We start from the raw sequence: 24,443 nt of genomic DNA on the forward strand, positions 1-24,443 counted from the left end.
TTTAAATGCTGATATAGTATCTGCCATCACTACCTCTTCGGGTAGGGCATTCCATAGCTTGAACACTCTAACTGTAAAGAACCCTTTTCTATATTGATGTCTGAAACGTCTTTCTTCCACACGCAATTGATGTCCCCTGGTCCTTTGTAGAGTCCTTGGAAGGAACAGATCATGTGCTAGTTCTCTGTATTGACCACACATATACTTATACATATTAAAGAGACTCTGTCACCACATTATAAGTGCCCTGACTCCTACATAAGGAGATGGGCGCTGTAATGTAGGTGACAGTAATGCTTTTTATTTAAAAAAATGATCTTTTTTCACAAAGTTACTAGCGATTTAAGTTTATGCTAATGAGCTTTCTTAATGCCCAAGTGGGCGTACTTTTACTTTCGACCAAGTGGGCGTTGTACAGAGGAGTGCATGACGCTGTCCGTTGCTGGAATCTCACAAAAAAGAGTCAGAAGTGTCAGGATTCTGAGTACACATGACGTCCAGGCTGGATTTCATGTGTATTCATTATCAGGACACTAGTAATGTTAGGGCTTGTGTATGAGGCTGCACATATCGATATATCTATATCGCTAGTGCAGTGTAAATGAATGGAGGGGAGTGCATGATGCCGATTGGTCAGCGTCATACACTCCTCTGTACAACGCCCACTTGGTCGAAAATAAAAGTACGCCCACTTGGGCATTAAGAAAGCTCATTAGCATAAACTTAAATCGCTCCTAACGTTGTGAAAAAAGATCGTTTTTTTTAAATAAAAAGCATTACTGTGACCTACATTACAGCGCCCATCTCCTTATGTAGGAGATAGGGCACTTATAATGTGGTGACAGAGTCTCTTTAATAAGATCCCCTCTAAGATGTCTTTTTTCCAATGTGAACAAGCCCAATTTTTCTAGCCTTTCATTGTAAGCAACACCTCCCATCCTATTTAATAATCTTTTGCCCGCCTTTGAACCCTCTCCAGTTCTTCTATATCCTTTTAACAATGTGGAGCCCAAAACTTAATTCCATACCAGAATACCCAGGTCCTTCTCCTGTTCCGTTATCCCCAGTTTTATTCCATTTAACGTATATGAATTAATACTATTATTGCGTCCTAAGTGCATTACATTTATCAACATTAAATTTCATCTGCCATGTTTTTGCCCATGCTGCCAACTTATCTAGGTGCTTCTGTAATATTTTAAAGTCAAGCTGAGTGTTAAGCATCCTACAAAGTTTTGTATTGTCAGCAAAAACTGACACCTTGCTATCAATCCCATCCAAAAGGTCATTAATAAATAGATTAAAAATAATTGGGCCTAACACTGATCCTTGTGGTACCCCACTGCTGACTTCAACCCATTTTGAGTAAATTCCATTTATAACGACTCTGTTTTCTGTCTCTTAACCAATAATTTACCCACTTGCATACATGTTTCCCCAGTCCCTGTGTCTGTAGCTTCAGAACAAGACTGTTGTGTGGAACAGTATAACATGCTTTTGCAAAATCCAAATAAATCACATCAACCGCATGACCAACATCCAGATTTGCTCTTACCTCCTTATAGAATAAAGCATGTTGGTTAGACACGACCTGTTTTTCATGAATGCATGCTGGTTATCAGTAATTAGACTTTTCTCTGCTATATACTTTTGTAATTGATCTCTTAGAATTCCCTCAAATACTTTACAAACCACAGATGCCAAACTTACTGGACGGTAGTTACTCATTTCCACCTTTTTAGGCCTCATGCACATGACCGTACCCGTGTGCACAGGCCGTGATTTTCGGGTCGGCTGGGGGCGGAGTGTCACCCGCAAGCCGCCCGCAAATCGCGGGCCGTGCACATGGCCGCGTCCATTATTTCCTATGAGCCTGCACCATGTACGCACCGTGGAAACCACGGTCGTGTGCATTGAATGAATGGGGCCGCAATTCTCCCATGGATTTGCGGGGGAATTGCGCCCGCAAAAGCACGTTCGTGTGAATGGGGCCTTACCATTCTTAAATATTGGTAGATCATCAGCCGTCCTCCAATCCTGTGGCACTGATCCTGTTACAAGAGAGTCTAAGAAGATGAGATACAATGGTCTGTCCAATACTGAGCTCAATTCCCTTAATACTCGTGGATTTATGCCGTCTGGGCCAGAGGCTTTATCAATATTTAATTTGCTCAGACGTAACTGTACTTCCTCCTGTGTTGAGCAGGTAATATTGGGTGGGGAACCTTTATCACTGTCCCCCTGAATATCTGGTACTGGCAGCTCATCAGTGAACACAGAGGAAAAGTATACGTTTAATATCTCAGCCCTTCCTTTGTCCTCTACAATTGTATTCCCATGGTCATCTTTAAGAGGGACAATATTATCAGATTTGTTCTTTTTGGCATTAATATATTTATAAAATTTTTGGGGATTTATTTTAATGTATGATTTGTTTTTCTGTAGATAACTTTGCTGACTTGATTTCATTTTTACATTTTCTATTGAGAAAATGTTTTTGTCTTATTATATTCAGTAATTCCCTATTCATCCATATTGGTCTCCTTTTATTCCTAGACATTTTGTTACCAGTGGGTATAAACTACTACACGATCCAGTGCCAATGGTTTCTGTTTGTCTCTGTTGTGCAAGGGTTCCCTCGTTTTGACGGAATGAATAGCGTAGTCGACTACGGCATTGAGTCCGTCAAAACGACGGAACCCTTGCACAATGAAGACAAACAGAAACCATTGGCACCGGATCTGTCATCATTAAAATCAATGGTGATGGAAATGGAAACCGATAGTTTCTGTTTGTGTCAGTCAGGGCTCTGTTCTGACGGAAAGCTCAGTGTGATGACAGGGGGGTAGGGAAACAGACAGTGAGCCCTAATCTACCCACCACTCAGTCCCTGCCTACTTGCAACGACCCGCCCTAGGCGACGGGGTACAACTGGGCGACGGTCCCTATGCTCAGTAGGTGCACGACAGACAAACAGACAAGGGGACACCAGCAAAGAGAAAAGGGGCAGTTGCCCACGGCAACACCGTGAGCAACAAGAGAGGTGAACGAGCCGAGTCAAACCAGGAGTGTACGAGGTACCAAACGCAGAGCAGGAGAGTAGTCATTAAGCCAGGGTCAGTATGAAGCAAGGTCAAATAGCTAGAAGCTGCAGCAAGGCCAGGAAACCACACGAGAAGAATCACAAGCAAAGGAGGAACAGGAAAGGCAGGTATAAATAGACAGGGGGCGGGAGCTAGCTCCGTCTGACCAGGCTGCGATAGGCTCTCCCACTCCTAAGCCTGCCATCCTGAGTGGTGGAAGATGGAGTCAGTCTCAGAGACATAGAACCAGGTGCAGACTGATTACCCATGGGCGTATACACAGAAGTTGTGCCTGGCAGATCCTTTACAGTACCCCCCCTTTTATGAGCGGCCACCGGACCCTTTCTAAGTGGACCTGGTTTATTGGGGAAACGAAGGTGGAACTTCCTGACCAATACCCCAGCGTGAACATCCCGGGCGGGTACCCAAGTCCTCTCCTCAGGCCCGTATCCTCTCCAATGGACCAGGTACTGGAGGGAGCCTTGGACCATCTTGCTGTCCACAATCTTGGCCACCTCGAATTCCACCCCCTCAGGGGTGAGAACGGGAACAGGAGGTTTCCTCGAGGGAGCCAAAGACGGGGAGCAGCGTTTAAGGAGGGAGGCATGAAACACGTCGTGTATACGAAAAGATGGGGGCAACTCCAGTGGGAAGGAGACAGGATTGAGGACTTCAATGACCTTATACGGCCCTATAAACCGGGGAGCAAACTTCTTGGACGGGACCTTAAGGCGTAAGTTCTTAGACGATAACCACACCAGATCCCCGACCATAAACAAGGGGTTAGCAGAATGTCTTCTATCAGCCTGAGTTTTTTGTATGCTCTGGGACGCCTCTAGGTTCTTCTGAACCTGGGCCCAGACTGTGCACAGTTCCCGATGAACGACCTCTACCTCGGGATTGTTGGAACTACCAGGTGAAACGGAGGAGAACCGTGGATTAAACCCAAAAGTACAGAAAAAGGGGGAGACCCCTGACGAGTTACTGACCCGGTTATTAAGGGAAAATTCGGCGAGGGGAATGAATGAGACCCAATCATATTGACAGTCAGAGATAAAACACCTTAAATATATATTTAGAGACTGATTAGTCCTCTCGGTTTGGCCATTAATTTCAGGATGGCAGGCAGAGGAGAAGGACAGATCAATCTCCAACTTTTTACAGAAGGCTCTCCAAAACAATGAAACAAATTGTACCCCTCTGTCCGAAACAATATTGACAGGGACCCCATGGAGACGCAGGATGTGTTTGACAAACAAGGTAGCTAACGTCTTAGCATTGGGTAGTTTCTTGAGGGGCACAAAGTGGCACATCTTACTGAAGCGGTCTACTACAACCCACACCACCGACTTGCCTTGAGATGGAGGCAAATCGGTGATAAAATCCATGGAGATATGGGTCCAAGGTCTCTGGGGAATGGGCAAAGAACGTAGTAAGCCCGCTGGTCGGGACCTGGGAGTCTTGGACCTAGCACAAACCTCACAAGCGGCGACGTAGGCCTTAACGTCTTTAGGCAACCCAGGCCACCAATAGTTTCTGGCAATGAGGTGTTTGGTACCCAGGATGCCTGGATGACCAGATAGTGCGGAGTCATGATTTTCCCTAAGTACCCTTAGCCGGAATTGCAGGGGAACAAACAGCTTGTTCTCAGGAAGGTTCCCGGGAGCTGAACTTTGATCAGCCGCAATTTCAGAGACTAAATCAGAATCAATAGAAGAAACGACTATACCAGGAGGCAAAATACAAGCAGGATCTTCCTCCGAAGGAGGGCTGGCCATGAAGCTACACGACAGTGCATCGGCCTTAATATTTTTAGACCCAGCCCTATAGGTAACCAAAAAGTTGAATCTGGTAAAAAAATAGCGCCCATCGAGCTTGTCTCGGGTTTAGCCTCCGGGCAGATTCTAGGAAAACCAGATTCTTGTGGTCGGTAAGGACCGTTACCTGGTGCCTAGCCCCCTCCAGGAAGTGGCGCCACTCTTCAAATGCCCATTTAATGGCTAAGAGTTCGCGGTTGCCAATATCATAGTTACTCTCAGTGGGCGAAAACTTCCTGGAGAAGTAGGCACAGGGACGGAGATGGGTGAGGGACCTGGTACCCTGGGACAAGACAGCCCCCACTCCCACCTCGTATGCGTCAACCTCCACGATAAATGGCTCCATTTGGTTGGGCTGGACCAGCACCGGGGCTGAGATAAAGCACTTCTTAAGGACCTCAAAAGCCTGGACAGCCTCAGGAGGCCAGTGGAGGAGATCAGCACCTTTGCGAGTGAGGCCCGTAAGAGGCTTAGCGATGACCGAGAAGTTAGCAATAAATCTCCTGTAATAATTAGCGAACCCCAAGAAACACTGTAACGCCTTCAGGGAGGCAGGTTGGACCCATTCCGCCACAGCCTGGACCTTGGCGGGGTCCATGCGGAATTCATGAGGAGTGAGGATTTGACCCAAAAATGGTATCTCTTGCACCCCAAACACACATTTTTCAGTCTTAGCAGTTTGTTTTCCCGAAGGACCTGGAGCACCTTCCTGACATGCTCAATGTGGGAGGACAAGTCCTTGGAAAACACAAGTATGTCATCAAGGTACACTACAAGAAATACCCCCAGGTAATCTCTTAAAATCTCATTTACGAAATTCTGGAAGACCACGGGGGCTTTACACAACCCAAAGGGCATGACGAGGTATTCGAAATGACCTTCGGGCGTGTTAAACGCAGTCTTCCACTCATCCCCCTCTTTGATGCGGATAAGGTTATACGCCCCCCGTAGATCAAACTTAGAGAACCATTGGGCCCCCTGAACTTGATTAAAGAGATCAGGAATCAAAGGAAGGGGATACTGGTTCCTTACAGAGACCTTATTCAAGTTACGGTAGTCAATGCATGGCCTAAGACCACCATCCTTCTTCCCTACGAAGAAGAAGCCAGCACCTACCGGAGAAGTAGAGGGGCGAATGTAACCCTTGGCCAGGCATTCCTGGATATACTCTCTCTTGGCTTCACGTTCGGGACAAGAAAGATTAAATATCCTACCCTTAGGGAGCTTAGCTCCTGGTACCAAATCGATAGCACAATCGTATTCTCTATGAGGAGGTAACACTTCGGAGGCCTCCTTAGAGAAAACATCAGCGAAGTCCTGAACAAACTCAGGTAGCGTGTTCACCTCCTCAGGGGGAGAAATAGAATTAACAGAAAAACATGATGTCAAGCATTCATTACCCCATTTGGTAAGCTCCCCAGTATTCCAGTCAAACGTGGGATTATGCAACTGCAACCAGGGAAGGTCTAAAACCAAATCGGATGATAATCCCTGCATCAACAGTACAGAGCACTGCTCCAAATGCATGGAGCCAACAAGGAGTTCAAAAACAGGGGTATGCTGAGTAAAATAACCATTAGCAAGAGGAGTGGAGTCGATACCCACTACCGGGACAGGTTTAAGCAAATCAATCAAAGTCATAGCTAGGGACATAGCAAATTCCACAGACATGATATTAGCAGAAGACCCTGAATCCACGAAGGCACTGCCGGTAGCAGACCTACCACCAAAAGAGACCTGAAAGGGAAGCAAGATTTTATTACGTTTCATATTTACGGGAAATACCTGTGCGCCCAAGTGACCTCCCCGATGATCACTTAGGCGCGGAAGTTTTCCGGCTGCTTATTCTTACGCCTAGGACAGGTGTTCACTTGATGCTTGTCATCCCCACAATAGAAGCAGAGACCATTCTTCCTGCGGAACTCTCTACGTTGTCGGGGGGACACGGAGGCCCCGAGTTGCATAGGTACCTCCGAGTCTTCCGTGCAAGAGCGAAGCAACGGGACCTCGGGAGGCATCATGGGGGAGTCAGAGGGGAAAACACAAAAACGTTCAAGTTGTCGTTCCCTGAGACGTCGGTCAAGTCGTACCGCTAAAGCCATAACCTGGTCTAAGGAGTCAGAACAGGGATAGCTAACTAGCAGGTCTTTCAGGGCGTTTGACAGACCCAACCTAAACTGGCACCTTAAGGCAGGGTCATTCCACCGAGAAGCTACGCACCACTTCCTAAAGTCAGAACAATACTCCTCCACAGGTCTCTTACCCTGACATAAGGTCACCAGCTGACTCTCGGCAAAGGCAGTCCTGTCAGTCTCGTCATAAATGAGTCTGAGAGCAGAAAAGAAAAGATCAACGGAGGAAAGTTCAGGGGCGTCAGGAGCCAAGGAGAAGGCCCATTCTTGGGGCCCTTCCTGGAGTCGGGACATAATTATACCCACCCGCTGGCTCTCAGAACCTGAGGAGTGAGGCTTTAAGCGAAAGTAGAGCTTACAACTCTCCCGAAAGGAGAGAAAAGTCCTCCGGTCCCCTGAGAACCGGTCAGGCAACTTGAGGTGGGGTTCAAGAGGTGAGGTGAGGGGCACTACCATGGTAGCGTCAGGCTGGTTGACCCTCTGAGCCAGGGCCTGGACCTGTAGGGAGAGACCCTGCATTTGCTGAGCCAGGGACTCAAGGGGGTCCATAGTAGTATGAGGGACCAGGGTAGCCTAGGTATATGGGCTTGTGATTATGTGATGACAGGGGGGTAGGGAAACAGACAGTGAGCCCTAATCTACCCACCACTCAGTCCCTGCCTACTTGCAACGACCCGCCTTAGGCGACGGGGTACAACTGGGCGACGGTCCCTACGCTCAGTAGGTGCACGACAGACAAACAGACAAGGGGACACAAGCAAAGGGAAATGGGGCAGTTGCCCACGGCAACACCGTGAGCAACAAGAGAGGTGAATGAGCCGAGTCAAACCAGGAGTGTACGAGGTACCAAACGCAGAGCAGGAGAGTAGTCAGTAAGCCAGGGTCAGTATGAAGCAAGGTCAAATAGCTAGAAGCTGCAGCAAGGCCAGGAAACCACACGAGAAGAATCACAAGCAAAGGAGGAACAGGAAAGGCAGGTATAAATAGACAGAGGGCGCGAGCTAGCTCCGTCTGGCCAGGCTGCGATAGGCTCTCCCACTCCTAAGCCTGCCATCCTGAGTGGTGGAAGATGGAGTCTGTCTCAGAGACATAGAACCAGGTGCAGACTGATTACCCATGGGCGTATACACAGAAGTTGTGCATGGCAGATCCTTTACACTCAGACGGAATGTTGGAATGGAGCCCTGACACAGATGTGAACAATACCTAAGTTGTGAGGTGGGGCTTCCTTTAATCGTTTTTCAAGCACATCCAATGGATACTCTATTGGATTGAGATGTGGAGAATTTGGAGGCCAAATCAACACCTTGAACTCTTTGGCATGTTCCTCAAATCATTCCTGAACAGTTTTTGCAGTGTAGTAGGGCTAATTATCCTGCTGCCATTAGGGAATACTGTAGTCATGAAGGGGTGTACTTGGTCTGCAACAATGTTTAGGTAGTTGGTATGTGTCAAAGTAACCTCTACTTGAATGCCTGGACCCAAGTTTTCACAGATTACACAGAGCATCACACTGGCTCAACTGTCTTGACCACTTCCTATAGTGCACCGTGGTGCCATTTTCTCCCCAGGTAAGCGATGCACGCATACCTGGCCGTCAACATGATTCATAAGATCAGGCAATCTACTTCCATTACTCCATGGTCCAGTTCTGATGCTCATGTGCCCATTGTAGGCACTTTTGGTGGTGGCTTCAGTAGCTCTTCTCTGGGATTCAACCAGATGGGCTAGTTTTCGCTCCCCAGTTTCATTAATGAGCCTTGAGCGCCCATGTCACTGGTACACTACGGTTGTCTCTCCTCGGACCACTTTTGATAGGTAATAACCACTGCATACTGGAAACACTTCACTAAACCTTGCATTTTGGAGATGGACTGACCCAGTCGTTTTGCCCTCACAATTCGTCAGTTGTCGCTCAGATCTTATGCTTGCCCATGTTTCCCTGCTTTCATGAACTTAACCCTTTCAGGACCAAGGTCATTTTGGCCCTTGGGGACCAGTCCCATTTTTTCAAATCTGACATGTCTCATTTTATGTGGTAATAACTCTGTAATGCTTTTGCCTATCCAAGCGATTCAGAGATTATTTTCTCGTGACATATTGTACTTTAGGTTAGTGGAAAATGTTGGTCAGTAAATTCATAGCTTATTTGTGAAAAACACCAAAATGTAATGAAAATGTGAAAAAATTATAATTTTTCAAATTTTAAATGTAATCTACTTGTAAAACAGATAGTAATACCACACAAAATGGTTGCTAATTAACACCCCCCATATGTCTACTTTATATTTGCATTGTTTTTTGAACATTATTTTATTTTTCTAGGATGTTACAAGGCCAAACTTTAGCAGCAATTTCTCACATTTTCAAGAAAATTTCAAAAGGCTATTTTGTCAAGTTCAGTTCAGTTCTGAAGTGGCTTTGAGGGCTTTATGTACTAGATAGACCCCATAAATCACCCCATTTTAAAAACAGCACCCCTCAAAGTATTCAAAACAGCATTCTGAAAGTTTATTAATCCTTTAGGCGTTTCACATAATTTAAAGCAATGTAGAGGTGAAATTTACAAATGTAATTTTTTTTTGCCGAAATTAATTTGGAATACATTTTTTTCTGTAACACAGAAGGTTTTACTAGGGAGTTATTGCCCAGATTCTGCAGTTTTTAGACATATCACACCAGTGGCCGTAGTGTGATAATGGACTGAAACATCGGCCTCAGAAGCAAAGGAGCACCTAGAGGATTTTGGGGTCTCCTTTTTTAGAATATATTTTAGGCACCATGTCAGGTTTGAAGAGGTCTTGTGGTGCCAAAACAGTGGAATCTCCCCAAAAGTGGTTTTGGAAACTACACACCTCAAGGAATTTATCTAAGGGTATAGTTAGCATCTTGACCCCACAGTTCTTTTGCTATATTTATTGGAATATGTCTGTGAAAAGGACATTTTTTACAAGGAATAAAGAATAAAAAGCACCCCAAAACTTGTAAAGCTATTTCTTCCGATTACGGCAATATGCCATATGTGGTAATACACTGCTGTTTGGACCCACGGCAGAGCTCAGAAGGGAAGGAGAGCAATTTGGCTTTTGGAGTGCAGATTTTGCTTGGTAATAGTTCTGTTTGGGGTTTTGCTGGTATTTCAGTTTATAATGTGGGGGTACATGTAAGCTGTGCGGAGTACATTAGGGCATAATAAGAGGGTATAATAATGGGGTAAATAAATAATTCATAGATGTGTGACCGGTGTCGCACTGATAAATGGTGCCAAATCTTATCAGTTTTTGGACACTCTGCACAATTTTTGTCGCTATATTCTGAGCGCCAGAACTTTTTTACATTTTTTCTCCACCGGAGCCGTGCAAGGGCTTATTTGTTACGTTACAATCTGTAGTTTTCATTGGTACTATTTTAGGGTACATGTGATTTTTTGATCACTTTTTATTCTATTTTTTTGGCACGCAAAGTGACAAAAAAAACCATACAATTTGACAATGTTTTTTTGTCCTTTTTTTTTTTACAGTAATCACTGTGCGCTATAAATGACATTTTACTTTATTCTGCGGGTCGGTACGATTACGGCGATACCATATGTATATAGGTTTTTTTTATGATTTGTGGCGTTTGCACAATAAAATCACTTTTCTATACAATTATTTATTTTTTGTGTCACCATATTCTGAGAGCCATAATTTTTTAATTTTTCAGTCAGAAAAGCGGTGTAAGGGCTTGTTTTTTGCGGGACGGGTTGTAGTTTTTATTGGTATTATTTTGGGGTACATGGGACTTTTTGATCACTTTTTATTCTATATTTTGGGAAGAGTGATGACCAAAAAAATAGTGATGCTAGCATTGTTTTTTAATTATTTTTTGTGGTGTTCACCATGCAGGAAAAATTATATTATAGTTTTATAGTTTGGGTCGTTACGAACGCGGTGATACCAAATATGTGTACTTTTTTAACGTGTTCATTTTTTTTACTATAATAAAATAATAAAAGACTTATAGGAAAAAAGCATTTTTTGTTTTTGTAGCTTATAACATGTTTTTACACTTTTATAAAACATTTTTATTACTTTTTTTTTTTACTTGAAGACTTGCAGCACTGATGGCTGCTATAATACATTACACTACCTAGGTAGTGTAACGTGTTAGAAACTGTCAGTGTGACGTTGACAGTCACACTGACAGGAAGCCTATGAGGACCAGCTGGTCCTCATAGGCTTCCGTGAATTGCAGACCCGTAGGCTGTTGTATGGCCTCCGGTTTTGTCATGCAACCGACGGCAGCACCCGCAATTGGTCCTCGGGAAAGTTTGTTGGAGCAACAAACTTTCCAGCTACAACAAACTTTCCCTGCGATCACATTATCGGGACCTGAACCAATCAGGTCCCGATCATGTCTCAGAGACCAGAGGCAGGGGTTAACAGCGCGATTCGGGTGTCAGCGCTACTCTGAGACACCCGGATCGCGCTTTTAACACCCACTGTGAATTCACCTCGGCGCTGCACAGAGCCCAGCAAGCGCCGACGTGAATTTACTGTGGGCGGTCAGGAAGCAGTTAATAACGGGGATCATATTCTATGTTCGCGAACCAATCGGTTCGGCTGTCAGAGAGCAGGTTGCTGGGGAGCCGGGGACACTGACACCGCCAGCGTCAGAGCAATCTCCCCAGCGCTATGCCGGCAGAAGCCTGCAGATTCACGTCCTCGCTGCAGCGGGTATATGCGAATAGGACTTGAATCTACAGATTGTAGGCGTGAAAGGGTTAAACACTTGTTGCCTTATATATCCCACCTCTTGATCAGGTGCCATTGTAAAGAGATAATTCATATCACTTCACCTGTCAGTGGTTTTAATGTTATGCAGAATGGAGTACAGTATGTGTATATGTTTAAGTATATAACAGAGTTTGCTTTTAGGCAACTTACATTATCTTCCTGGCTATCGCTTGGTTGACCATTTTCCTGTTCAAGTTTGCAACAGTTGAGCTCCTGGACAGACAATAAAGGGAATAAATTAGGATGCATGGCAATAATACATATGAGCAAGGTTTGGCCATATTGTATGAATTTTTTCAAGTCTCATACTACCAACACATTGGGGAAGAAGTTTCAAAACTGGTACAAAGGAAAAGGGGAGAAGTTGTCCATGGCAACCAGTCAGATTCAATCTCTCACTTTTTCTTTTGGAAAATCGGAAAATCAAAGCAGCAACCACTTTTACTTTGCGTCAGTTTTAATACAACTTCCCCATTTTATTTTGGATTTCCCCAATGTGGTGAAAAAAATCTGATTTTCACCGGACACAGAGTAAGCAGATAATCCAGATATTTTAGAACTCTAAGATATTTAGAGTATGAAAGTGTTTTTATCACTATTTTGATGAACTTTCTATAAAAAAGGTTCTGTAAATACGGCTTAGGCTCTATGTAAACTGTTTTTGCTCGTCTGTTGGGGGTACTGATATTTTTGACTGCAAGAATGACACGGTCTGCAGGACAATTCTTGCCATCAAATTACCAGTAGCCTGACAGATTATTAAAGGCAATGTCTACCTTCACAACCAAATTATTTTTATTGTCCCAATGTATCCAATATTAAAAATAAATCAACTTTACAATCAGGGCCGTATTTTTCCCTAGGCACTGGAGGTTCACTGCCTAGGATGGCCCATTCCCAGTCTCTATAGCGATACCAACCCCACATCTTTTAACTGCAATCCTGCTGCTACAACCAATACATACATGCTGCTTCCACAGTTGACCCCACTACTGTACCTAGGAGGCTTCCGAATGCCCTGAAAAGCTATACTATCGAAATAATAGTGCCAGAGGATGCTTCTTATGGCGCCATAAGAAAGCGGTAAACCGCTACTAATATACGCAGCGCCAACAACTGGATGAACCAGACACCAGGAGGTACAAGTGCCTGATGAAGGTCTAATATACGATCGAAACGTCGCACTAAACCTCTGGCATCAATTTTTGATAAAATAAAACCGAAAGATTTGCTAAAATCATCACCTTGTGTACCGAATATTTCTTTACTACGTAATTGGGTTGGGACCCTATTCGTGCACCTACCGGATCTTGTGCGCTCTGAACCACTACATACCAATTAAGCAACATCCAGGACTGTACTCAAATATCACACTAAGGCCCCATGCACACGGCCTTGCCCGTAATCACGGTTCGCGATTGCGAGCACAGACGGCCGCCCGCATTTTCGGCCCGTGCTCCAATGCAAAGTATGGGAGCATGGCCTGTAAAATACGAAAAATAGGACATGCTCCATAATTCCTGGCACAGTTCTACAGCACGGACACCCATATGTAGCGATACGGAAAGGTGTCCGCGGCCAATAGAACTGAATGGGTCCGTAAAACGTTTACGTTTTACGGTCGTGTGCATGGGGCCTAACTAGATTACATTAAAAATGCTGAAGTCTAAGGTTGCTCGTACACAATGCGGAGCGGCGGTAATTCCCACTATTAGGCGTCCATTACCCACAGACTATTATGGTATCCATTTAACGTATATGTCATTAAAGCTATTGAAAACCCATGACGTATGCATTAAATGGATTCCTGTAACGTATGTTATACAGTGGCATATGTGACCCATAGGCTCCCACATTTTTTTTTTCGGGATCCTGTCGTATGGAATGGAGTAGTCTATTATGCCATTTAATGCCTAAAAGAAAGGTATACGAACGTACTGTATACCAGCCAGACGAAGGCCTAAAATACACTTTTGGTTTTCGTCAGGCTAATGGGGCCCTATGAATACATCAAGCTTTCCCGATGTATACGCTAAACATGGAGCAAAAAGTATGATGTAAATGGGGTCTTAAATGTATGGACAAAAGAAAAGAAACTGCAGCCAATAACTGTCTAGAGTAGTTAGGCTGCTGATGATGATGTGACAGATTTTCTTATCTGTGCTTTGGATTTGCTTTGAAACAAACACAGTTCACCTTGCAAAAGGTTTTGCATCCATCAAGTATTGCTCTGTATCCTGTACAGCGGCAGAGATTTCCTAGTGGGAATAACAAGATAAGATATTTTTCATTATTATTATCATCATTATTATTATCATTATTATTAGCATCAGTTGTATTTTGTTAGTAGCATTATGTTTGAAGATGACATGTTTAGTTTTTTTCTCTTCTCCTCGTCACTCCGGGAGGGGTGTTCGAGAATATATAATCGCTTTCTTCGTTTTCATTTTTAAAAGCAAAGAAAAAAAAAAAAGAAGATGACATATTTAGTTCACTTTATATAGCATTTGACCAACTGGGCTTCACTTAAAGGCTTTGAACTTAGATATGATCGGTAACAGCTCGATCCTGCGTGTCAGAGACATGTAGGACCCGCTGTCTCTGAACCCGTCAGCGCCGCAGACCTGACGGATACAGGATTTAGCACTAGATACAGCTGCTCTGTATACAGGATACAAAGCAGCTGTATCCCAAAAAGTAAAAATAATTTTAATAAGAAGTATTTAGAAAGTTGCACAAAACACACTGATGGACATTTTTATTAACACAAAAACGAATGACTTCAAAGGTGTACATAGCCTTTAATAAAACAGTGTATCAGTGTGTTTGTTGCAACTTTGTAATTACTTTTTATTGAAAATTATTGTATACATTATCAGATACAGCTGTCCCGCTGCCACTGAACCCGTCAGCACCACTGACCTGACGGATACAGGTTTCAGCGCACGATACAGCTGCTGTGTTTCCAGGATGCAAAGCAGCTGCATCTGAAAAAGTTAAAATAATTTTTAATAAAAAGTAATTACAAAGTTGCACCAAATATTAAGAAATAAAAAATAAAATTTGTTTTCAAAGACAGACATAGCCTTTAACACTTTCAGAGACATGTTGCCAGAGTACATGTTTTTGCTTCTGCAATTTCAAATATGGAAGCTGCTTTATATTTGGTTGATGTGGACACACAGCCAGTTCTCCGATTCAGGTTTTATTCATATGGTCAATTGTGTACAGAACATACCTCCAAGAGCTTCATATATCTGTTCCATAGAGGGTTGTGGATGATTTCTCAGCAATGAATATATGGACATCACCATTCCAGGACTACAGAAACCACACTGAGAACCATGAGCTTTTGCTATTCTTTCCTGTGATTTAAAATAAATGCATGTTAGACTTCGTTCACATTTGCATCAGGGCTATGTTCATGAGTTCCGTCTGAGCTTTCCATCAGGGGAACCCATGAACGGAATCCAAACTGAAACAAACGGAAACCTTAGGTTTCCGTTTACATCACCATTGACTTCAATGGTAACGGATCCGGAGCAAATAATTTCCGTTTGCCACCGTTGTGTAAGGGTTCCGTCGTTTTGATCGGATGAATACTGTACGGATTCCTTAGACTTGAGTCTATGGAGGGATCTGTGAAAACGGACGAAAATAGGACATGTTTTATTTTTCAACTAACCCTTCACACGGTCTGTTGAAACAACGGTCGTGCGAATGGCCCCATTGAAATACATGCGTCCGTTCTTTTAACAGCCATCACATGGACGCATTCAGCGTTCGTGTGAATAAGCCATGAGAATACTTTCATGAAACAACATGTGATGACTGTGAGACTGGACAGACATGAGAGTAAAGGCCCTTTTACGCTGGTCGATAATGGGCCTGTGCAGCGAGCGCCGATCAACGAGATCTGCCCGATTATCGCCCAGTGTAAAACCCCCTTAAGGGTATGTTAACACTCAGCGTATACAATGCAGGTTTTCCGTTCGGATTTGCGGGTGGAAAATCTGGCGTGTATTACAGTGGCAGCAAAATGGATGAGATTTTAACAAAACTCATCCACACGCTGCATTAAAATTAGGCACAGAAAACGTGCATAAATTGACCTGCGGTATGGATTATAAATCTGCAGCATGTCAATTTATGCTGCAAATTCGCTGCGCATTTGTTACATAATTTAACTTAAATGGGGAAATTAAATTTTTCAACAAATGCCATTGTTTGCGGAATTGGCTGCGTTTATTCTGAGAATTTGCAGCAAATTCTGCAGGCTAAAAAAAGGGCTTCTACTTACCTCTTGTGGCGCTGCCATAGCAAAGCGTCCCTGCTCTTCCGGTTTTTTACCACGTGACCGCTGCATGCAATCACAGGCTGCAAGAGAGACCGCCTGGGCACAAAGCAGCCGGAAGAGCAGGTAAAGCCTGGAGTTTTTTTTCTCTGGCGGCTGTTTACTGAAGCGAAAAATCCGGCAGAATAAACCCACCAAATGAAAGCACCATTTGGTGTGTATATTCGACTGGATTTCTCTGTATGTTCTGGGTCAATTCGCAGCAATATGAGCAGAAAAAAATGCACTATTAGGTGCGAATTTCTGTCAGATTTACCAGCGTTTTTCTAGAGATTCTGCTGCAGATTTTCTGTTGCGCTGCGGAATTTCTGCAACGGAATGTGGTGCGACGTTTTTGGACGGAATGTCCTGTGGGTTCCAGGTCGGATACGCTGCGTGGTTTTTATGCAGCATATCCATCCCGTGGGAACCTGGCCTCAGGCTACATGCGCACGTTGCGTATTTTGCTGCAGAATATATGCAGCAAAACCGCCGGAAACTGCAAGAAATTCACAGCAAAAAAACACGTTTTTAATGCATTTTTCAGTGCGTTTTTTGTGTGGAGCTGCGTAAATCGCTGCGTTTTCATGCTATGGCTTTTGCTGCGTATGTCTGCAGAACTGCAGGGATAGAATTTGCATGCAGAATCGCGGGATAAATTGACATGCTGCGGTTTCTAAAATACGCACCGTGGGTCAATTTACGTCCCAAAAAATACATCAGCATGGACATGGACATGGGATTCCCTGGAATCTCCTTGTCTCTGCTGGTACTGTATTACGCTGTGGTTTTGCCTCTAACGCAAGGCCGCACGTAATATGCATTGTGTGCTTTGACCTTAAGGGTATGTTCACATGCTGAAGTAAAAATGGCTGTAAAATTCGGAGCTGTTTTTAAGGGATAACAGCCTTTGATTTTCAGCCGCTTTTAAAGCATCAAACTTTTTTTAATGCTTTTTTTGGAGCCGTTTTTTTAGCTGTTTTTCTATTGATACAATGAAAAATAGCTCCAAAAATGGCTCAAGAAGTGACATGCTACTACTTTTTACAGGGCGTTTTTTTGCGTCCATTTGAAAAAACGGCACGTAAAAAAAATGCCGCTTGAACGCCGCGTCCATTACGGACGTAAGTGGCGCTGCTATTCATTGGAGTCAATGAATAACGGCTCCAATTACGGCCAAGAAGTGACAGGTCACTTCTTTGACGCGGGCGTCTAAATATACGCCTCGTGTGAGCAGATGTTTGTCAACGCTATTGAGGCGCTATTTTCGGACGTAATTCGGGGCAAAAACGCCCAAATTACGTCCGTAATTAGTGTGTGTGCACATACCCTAACTTTTTAATTTTTGCGTCGACATAGCTGTATAAGGTCTTGTTTTTGCGGGACGACTTGTAGTTTTTATTGGTACCATTTGAGAGTAGATGCGACTTTTTGATCACTTTTTATCACATTTTTTTAGTCAGGATTAACAGAAAACAGCAATTCTTCCATAGTTTTTTATTTTATTTTTTTACGGCGTTCACAGTGCGGATTAAATAATGTAATCGATTTATAGTCGGGTCGTTACGGACGTGGTGATACCAAATATGTGCAACTTTTTTAGTAAAGCAGTTTGTAAGGGGAAAAAGTGGGTTTTTCATTTTTACTTCATGTTTACTTTATTCTAATGCAGCGCCTTGGAATGGCGGCGCTGTAGAATGAAGCCCATTAATGACCGCCGTGAAAAGGCTTATCGGCGGTCATTAAGGGGTTAAGTATGAACATACAAACATTGGCACTCACCCAAAACGAAGGTACATAACATGGGACGTGTAGTGCGCCAAGTTCAAACATCTACGGCGTTCATGTGGTCCAACTGCGCATGCTCAGCACTAAATCACGTGATAAAAATATCACGTGAACGGCTGTCAAAACAGCTCCATGTTAGCGTCTTAGCGACCACGCATGCGTACAAGAACGCCGGAGAGAAAAGAAAGAAAAGGCATCGAGAATACAAGTCACAGACCCCAGCGTAAGTCTATTAAAATCAAAGAATCCAACTTGACCCGACCAATATCACCATTGTAGGTGGCATGGTCCGAAATCATGACAAATATGACTGTGGATAAAACCACGTCATAGTGTCTAGATACGAACGGGTTCTGAGGTTCTCAAAGAAAATAGAGCAATTCAAACGATATATATCAAGAGGGGTCATGTGTAGTTATAAAGTACAGTAATATTATACAGTATCTATATCCACAAAGGGAAAAGCACTCTAAACGTCCATGTGTCCCTCGGCTTGGTTCAGCATTCAGAGAAGAGATTCAGTTATTTATAAATCAGACCTGAAAAAAATAAAAAAATAAAAAAAATAAAAAAATAAATAAAAATAAAATAAAATAAAAATAATAAATGTGTCGCTACCGCTGTAGCAGCCATATAAGCTGCTAGCGGCAACATGGGTATGAGGTATCTCCCTGCTCTGCTATCCACTAGCGCCACTGTAGCTCCCTAAAGGAGTGGAATCCCCCTGTTGCCAGGGATTCCGCTCCTGGACGGAGCGCTTGATGTCTCTGTCCATATGTGGACAGTGACATCAGGGGTAACTCCTCAAGCGGAATCCCCGTCCACAGTGTTGCCGACAGTGTGACTAGTGATTCTACTCCAAGAGAAGCCCCATACGTCACTGTCCACAAATGGACAGAGATGTCAGGAGCTTCTCCTGGAGAGGAATCCCTGATGCTGTGACCGGGGATTCCACTCAAGGAGAAGCCCCTGAAATCACTGTCCATAAATGGACAGAGACATCAGGGGCTTCTCCTGGAGTGTAATCCCCGATGCTATGACCAGGGATTCCACTCCAGGAGAAGCCCCTGACGTCACTGTCCATAAATGCTCCATCCAGGAGCGGAATCCCCGGCGCCCTGTACTGGCATGTGTGGTGCAGCGATAAAGCCGGGCAGAGTACACCTCGCTGCACAGTGTGTGCCCAAGTAGTACAAACCAATGGCCAATCCGAGAAAGTGGAAGGAGGCTGGTAGCGATGTATAACAGCATACCTCCCAACTTTTAAGTATCACAAAGAGGGATAACCAAAGCTGCGCGAGCAGCTGCAATTTTTTTTATTTTAAGCCACGCCTCTAATCCCAACCCTCTAGCTGCCACCATACAGTATAATGCCCCCATAGCTGCCACCATAGAATATAATACCCCCATAGCGGCCACCATACAGTATAAAGCCAACACAGATGCCCCATACAGTATTATGCCCACACATATTCTCCCATGCAGTATAATGCCCATACAGATGCCCCCATGCAGTATAATGCCCAAACAAATTCCTCCATACAGCATAATGCCCTCATAGCTTCCGCCATACAGTATAATGCCCTCTTAGCTGCCCCTAGTGCCAGTGCCCTTGTAGATAGTGACAGTGTCCTTGTAGATAGTGACAGTGCCCATGTAGATAGTGCCATTTCCCTTACGCCACGGTGTCCCCTGTAGGTAGTGCCACACCCCATTAATATAGCGCCACCCCCCTGTAGACAGCGCCATTGGGGCTCCCTTTAGGAGCGGAATCCCCAGCCAGAGCATAGGCTCCACTTAAAGTAGCGCTGTGCCCGTGGAGTCCTCGGCGAGCGGAGAAGCTCCCTCTCCTCCTCCGTCATAAACTAATTCTGAATCAGGGAGCTGATGGTTCCTTAATTCAGAATTAATTTGACAGCGGGACATAACCCCGCCCACCCAGGACAGCGGGACACCGCCCAGAATCCGGGTCTGTAACAACCAGGGGGATGTCAATCAAGCACGGAAAGGTGGGTTTGGGGGCAGGACTATGTGACTCTTCAGGATAGCGGCACCACCCCTAGACCCTTTAATGAGTAATTAGCATATAGTGTGCGCCGGTTTAAAAGTTGATTTTATAGATTTTTCTGCATCTGAAAACAACATACAGGGGAACATTTGGAAATTTTGACAGGTGGCGGTTCAAGGGGTTATAGCTACCTCACAGATTCCCATTAAATATACAATGAATTGAAAACAAAGTCCATCTGCCCTGTAATTCTGTTATTATAAATATATTCTATATAATTACAGCTCCAGAACCAAGCTCTGAAATATACAACTCCAGAACTAAGCTGAAGACATATATACAGAACCAGAACAAAGCTCAGTAGATATATACAGCTCCAGAAAAAAGCTCAGCACATATATTCAGCACCAGAACAAAGCTCAGTACATATATACAGCTCCAGAACAAAGCTCAGTACATATATACAGCTCCAGAACCAAGCTCATCACATTATATACAGTATCAGAACAAAGCTCAGTACATATATACAGCACCAGAACAAAGCTCAATACATAAATACAACACCAGAACCAAGCTCAGTACATATATACAGCGCCAGAACCAAGCTCAGTACATAAATACAGCACCAGAACAAAACTCAGCACATAAATACAACACCAGAACCTAGCTCAGAACATATATAAACAGCACCAGAACCAAGATCAGTACGTATATACAGCACCAGAACAAAGTTTAGCACATAAATACAACACCAGAACCAAGGTCAGCACATAAATAAAGCACCATCACAAATACAGCTCAATTTGGTGCAACCCCTGCCGTATAAATTTGTACGGCGTAAAACTACAGCTCCCAGCATGGACCGAACAATGGTAAGAATATGCTGGGAGTTGCCGCTCAGATGAATTCTGCAGTTTGCCGCTCAGATGTCTTCAGCTTCTCACTATTCAAACATTTCTGCACCTATAAACGAAGATAAAATTCTCATAGTGCCACACACTGTACCCCTATATATAATAGTTCCATATGCTGCACCTATAATTATAATACCACCATACACTGTGTCCCTGATTATAATAGTGCCATACACTGTGTCCCACACACACACAGTGCTCCCCATGGTTAGTGCCCCATAGAGCCCCCTGTAGATAGTGCCCCCTGTAGATAGAGCCCCACATATAGCCCCCTGTAGATAGCTCCCCACATATAGCCACCCCTGTAGATGGTGCCCCCAATATAGCCCCCTGTATTTGGTGTCCCAAATATAGCCCCCCTGTAGATAGCGACTCACATATAGCCTCACCTGTAGATTGTGGCCCACATATAGCACCCCCTGTATATAGTGCCCCACATATAGCCCCCATGTAGATAGTGTCCCACATATAGCCTCCCCTGTAGATTGTGCCACACATATAGCCTCCCCTGTAGAGAGTCTCCCACATATAGCCTCCCCTGTAGATACGGCCCCACATATGTGTCATGTTTTCAGAACAAATGTGAAAAAAATTCGAACAGTGGCCCTCCGCCGAGACTTTTGTGGAATGATCAATATCTTTGCTGGCTGCCAGCCACTGCGGTCCCTTGGTGGATGAATCCCCCTTGCAGGGAACAAATATGTAATGATGAGATGGGTAAAAGATGCAGTATAATGTGTGGTATCGGCGCCAGGCTTTGAAGGAAAGAAAGGTTCTTTAAGGTATTTTTCGCAAAGTTACTCTTTATTGGAACGACAACGCATTTCCGGACTGGACCGGTCCCTTCATCAGGTCTGAAACACTGTTTGCACGTGCAAAGTGCTTTCATTTATAGTGAAAAAAAAAAGTGAAATCCCGGTGTAGGGCAGTTGTATTTCACAGATGTTTAAATTAACAAAATATTCCATTCACATCATTATGCATTTTACAACGTGCCCATTGTAAAATGCACAATGATATGAATGGAATATTTTGTTCATTTAAACATCTGTAAAACTGAATGTATTACACTATATGGTGTGTTATTCCCCCCCCCCCCCCACACTTGTACAATTTAAAATGTGAAATACAACAGCCCTACACTGGGCTTTCCCGATTTTTTCCACTACAAATGAAAGCACTTTGCACATGCAAACAGCGTTACAGACCTGATGAAGGGACCGGTCGGGTCCAGAAACGCGTTGTTGTTCCAATAAAGAGTACCTTTGCGAAACTTAAAGAACTTTTTTCCCTCAAAGCCTGGCGCCAATACCGCACATACAACACAACAATACTGCCTCTTTTACCCATCTCTTCATTACATGCTTTCAGAATGGGACAGTTTTCCGCAGCGAGGCAGGGACTCCTAGAGTCATAGATAACTATGACGCTAGGAGCCCGACTCCCTGCAGTGTGTTTGTTCTTGGAAATACTGCCAATATACGGTCCGCATACCACGGACCAAACACGCTCGTGTGAATCCGGCTTTAAAAATTGCAAACGGAGATAGACATAGAAGGGAGACTCCAAGGGATTGTCTATAGCACATAGGGAGTTATATTCAGTAGAAACCCTGGAAGAGAAGCTCTGTCCAACCTACAAGCAAGTCACAACTCACAGCAGTTCACATAGATGTTCCGTGGTTTAGATAAATTATAATAGTTGTATCCTATTTTCAGAGATAAAATCATCTTCTATTGTCGGCTTTGAACCTCTAATAAATGAAGCATGTATAAGGCTTTGTAGCATATCCATTAAATAAACACCCCTTGCCTAAATATATGTTACTCCGGATTATAAATCTAAACAATTATAAATAGAAATTAGACAGGTTAAAATATCAGACCTTCTCACCTGTACAGGGTGTAATCTACTTGTTGTGCTTCCAATCCCCTCCACTGTAGTGACTGCTGCACCATATAGACAGCAGACAGGCAATAAACAGGCATTGGCTGAATAATGACTGGATGAGGTCAAGAATAAAAACAACTCTACAAGACCACTATATATATGTCAAAAAAGAGAAAGCAAAGCAGCACTCAAAAATAATTGGGTTTATTCATCCAACATCCACTACAACGTTTCACCTTCTCTATGAAGGCATTTTCAAGCCTTGGAGAGAAAAGGGCTCTTGATGATTTGGTCCATAGCGACGACCTAGTCATCAAACCTGCTGACAAAGGAGGTGCGGTTGTTGCTATGGACCGAACGATACATTTACAGGAGGTTTACAGACAACTTGGAGATGTAAATGTTTATAGAATGATTACTCTGGATCCCAGAAGGGACATAGAGAAACGCATGCAAATTCTAATAGACAGTGCCTTTGGTAATGATGTTATAGATTCTGATTTACATTAATTTCTTGTTCCAAAATTTCCTATCACACCTATGTTGTGTTGTCTACCTAACGTACATAAAAGTTTAACCTCACCCCCTGGTAGGCCTATAGTCTCGGCCAGGGATTCTTTATTAAGTCCAATGGTAATTTTATTAGATAAATTCCTAAGGAGGTTTGCTACCTCAGCTAAGTCCTATATCAGAGACACCTCAGACTTTTAGTCCAAGATCAGTGAAGTCTCCATTCCCATGGGGCGATACTGGTCTCTTTTGAAGTGACCAGCCTTTACACGTCAATTAACCATGAACGGGGCCTGAACAGTGGGAACAGGGCACTAGATCAGACTGACTTTTCATCGGAATGTAAAAGTTTCCTTATGGGACTACTTGAAATATATCCCCAGTCCAAATAAGGAAGATGTTGTCGATGTATCGCCACCACTTCAGCCCAGAGCTGAAGAGGTGGGATACATAAACTGACATCTCCTCAAGGTCCGCCATGACATACTTGGGTGCCACATTAGAGCCCATGGCGTTACCTCTTACTTGCAAGAGAGGTACCGCCATGGGCTCGAATGTGGCACCCACATATGTCAATATAGTCATGGCAGACCTTGAGGAGATGTCAGTCTATGTATCCTGCCACTTCAGATCTGTGCTGAAGTGGTGGAGATACCTAGACGACATCTTCCTTATTTGGACTGGGGATATATTCGGTTTGGACCAATTTTTTGAAGTCCTTAACAACATAGACCTTGATATCAAGTTTACTAAAATGGTTTCGGACACAAACCTAACTTTTTTGGACAATATGGTCTTTATACAGAATGGTAGGCCTAAGACTGATTTACATACAAAACCAACTGACTGCAACACCTTGCTTAGTTTTGACAGTCATCACCCAAGTGGGATGATTAGATCCCTACCCTTTAGCCAATTGCTTAGGGTGAAGAGGATAGTGGATGACCCTAGTGATCTAGATAGCAGACTGAGTCAAATAGTGCTGCTCCTATCTTCGGCTTTTTTGCATTATATATATATATATACTACCGTTCAAAAGTTTAGGGTCACTTAGAAATTTCCTTATTTTTGAAAGAAAAGCACAGTTTTTTTCAATGAAGATAACATTAAATTAATCAAAAATACACTCTATATATTGTTAATGTGCTAAATGACTATTCTAGCTGCAAACGTCTGGTTTTTAATGCAAT

The 24,443-nt window shown here is 43.6% G+C and overlaps 1 protein-coding gene across 1 annotated transcript in view; it reads right to left on the reverse strand.

The window, feature by feature from the left end:
- Window positions 1–24,443, reverse strand: part of LOC142656586 (aldehyde oxidase-like) — a 123,853-nt gene that overhangs the window by 83,007 nt on the left and 16,403 nt on the right. The window contains exons 4-7 of the mRNA XM_075831518.1: window positions 22,747–22,855; window positions 15,049–15,175; window positions 14,007–14,068; window positions 11,961–12,023 (exon numbers count right to left, since the gene is read on the reverse strand). Coding sequence (XP_075687633.1) covers window positions 11,961–12,023; window positions 14,007–14,068; window positions 15,049–15,175; window positions 22,747–22,855 — 361 coding nt within the window. The remainder of the gene's footprint in view (window positions 1–11,960; window positions 12,024–14,006; window positions 14,069–15,048; window positions 15,176–22,746; window positions 22,856–24,443) is intronic.

This window comes from Rhinoderma darwinii, chromosome 6, assembly GCF_050947455.1.
Source record: "Rhinoderma darwinii isolate aRhiDar2 chromosome 6, aRhiDar2.hap1, whole genome shotgun sequence".
Classification (NCBI taxonomy): Eukaryota; Metazoa; Chordata; class Amphibia; order Anura; family Rhinodermatidae; genus Rhinoderma; species Rhinoderma darwinii.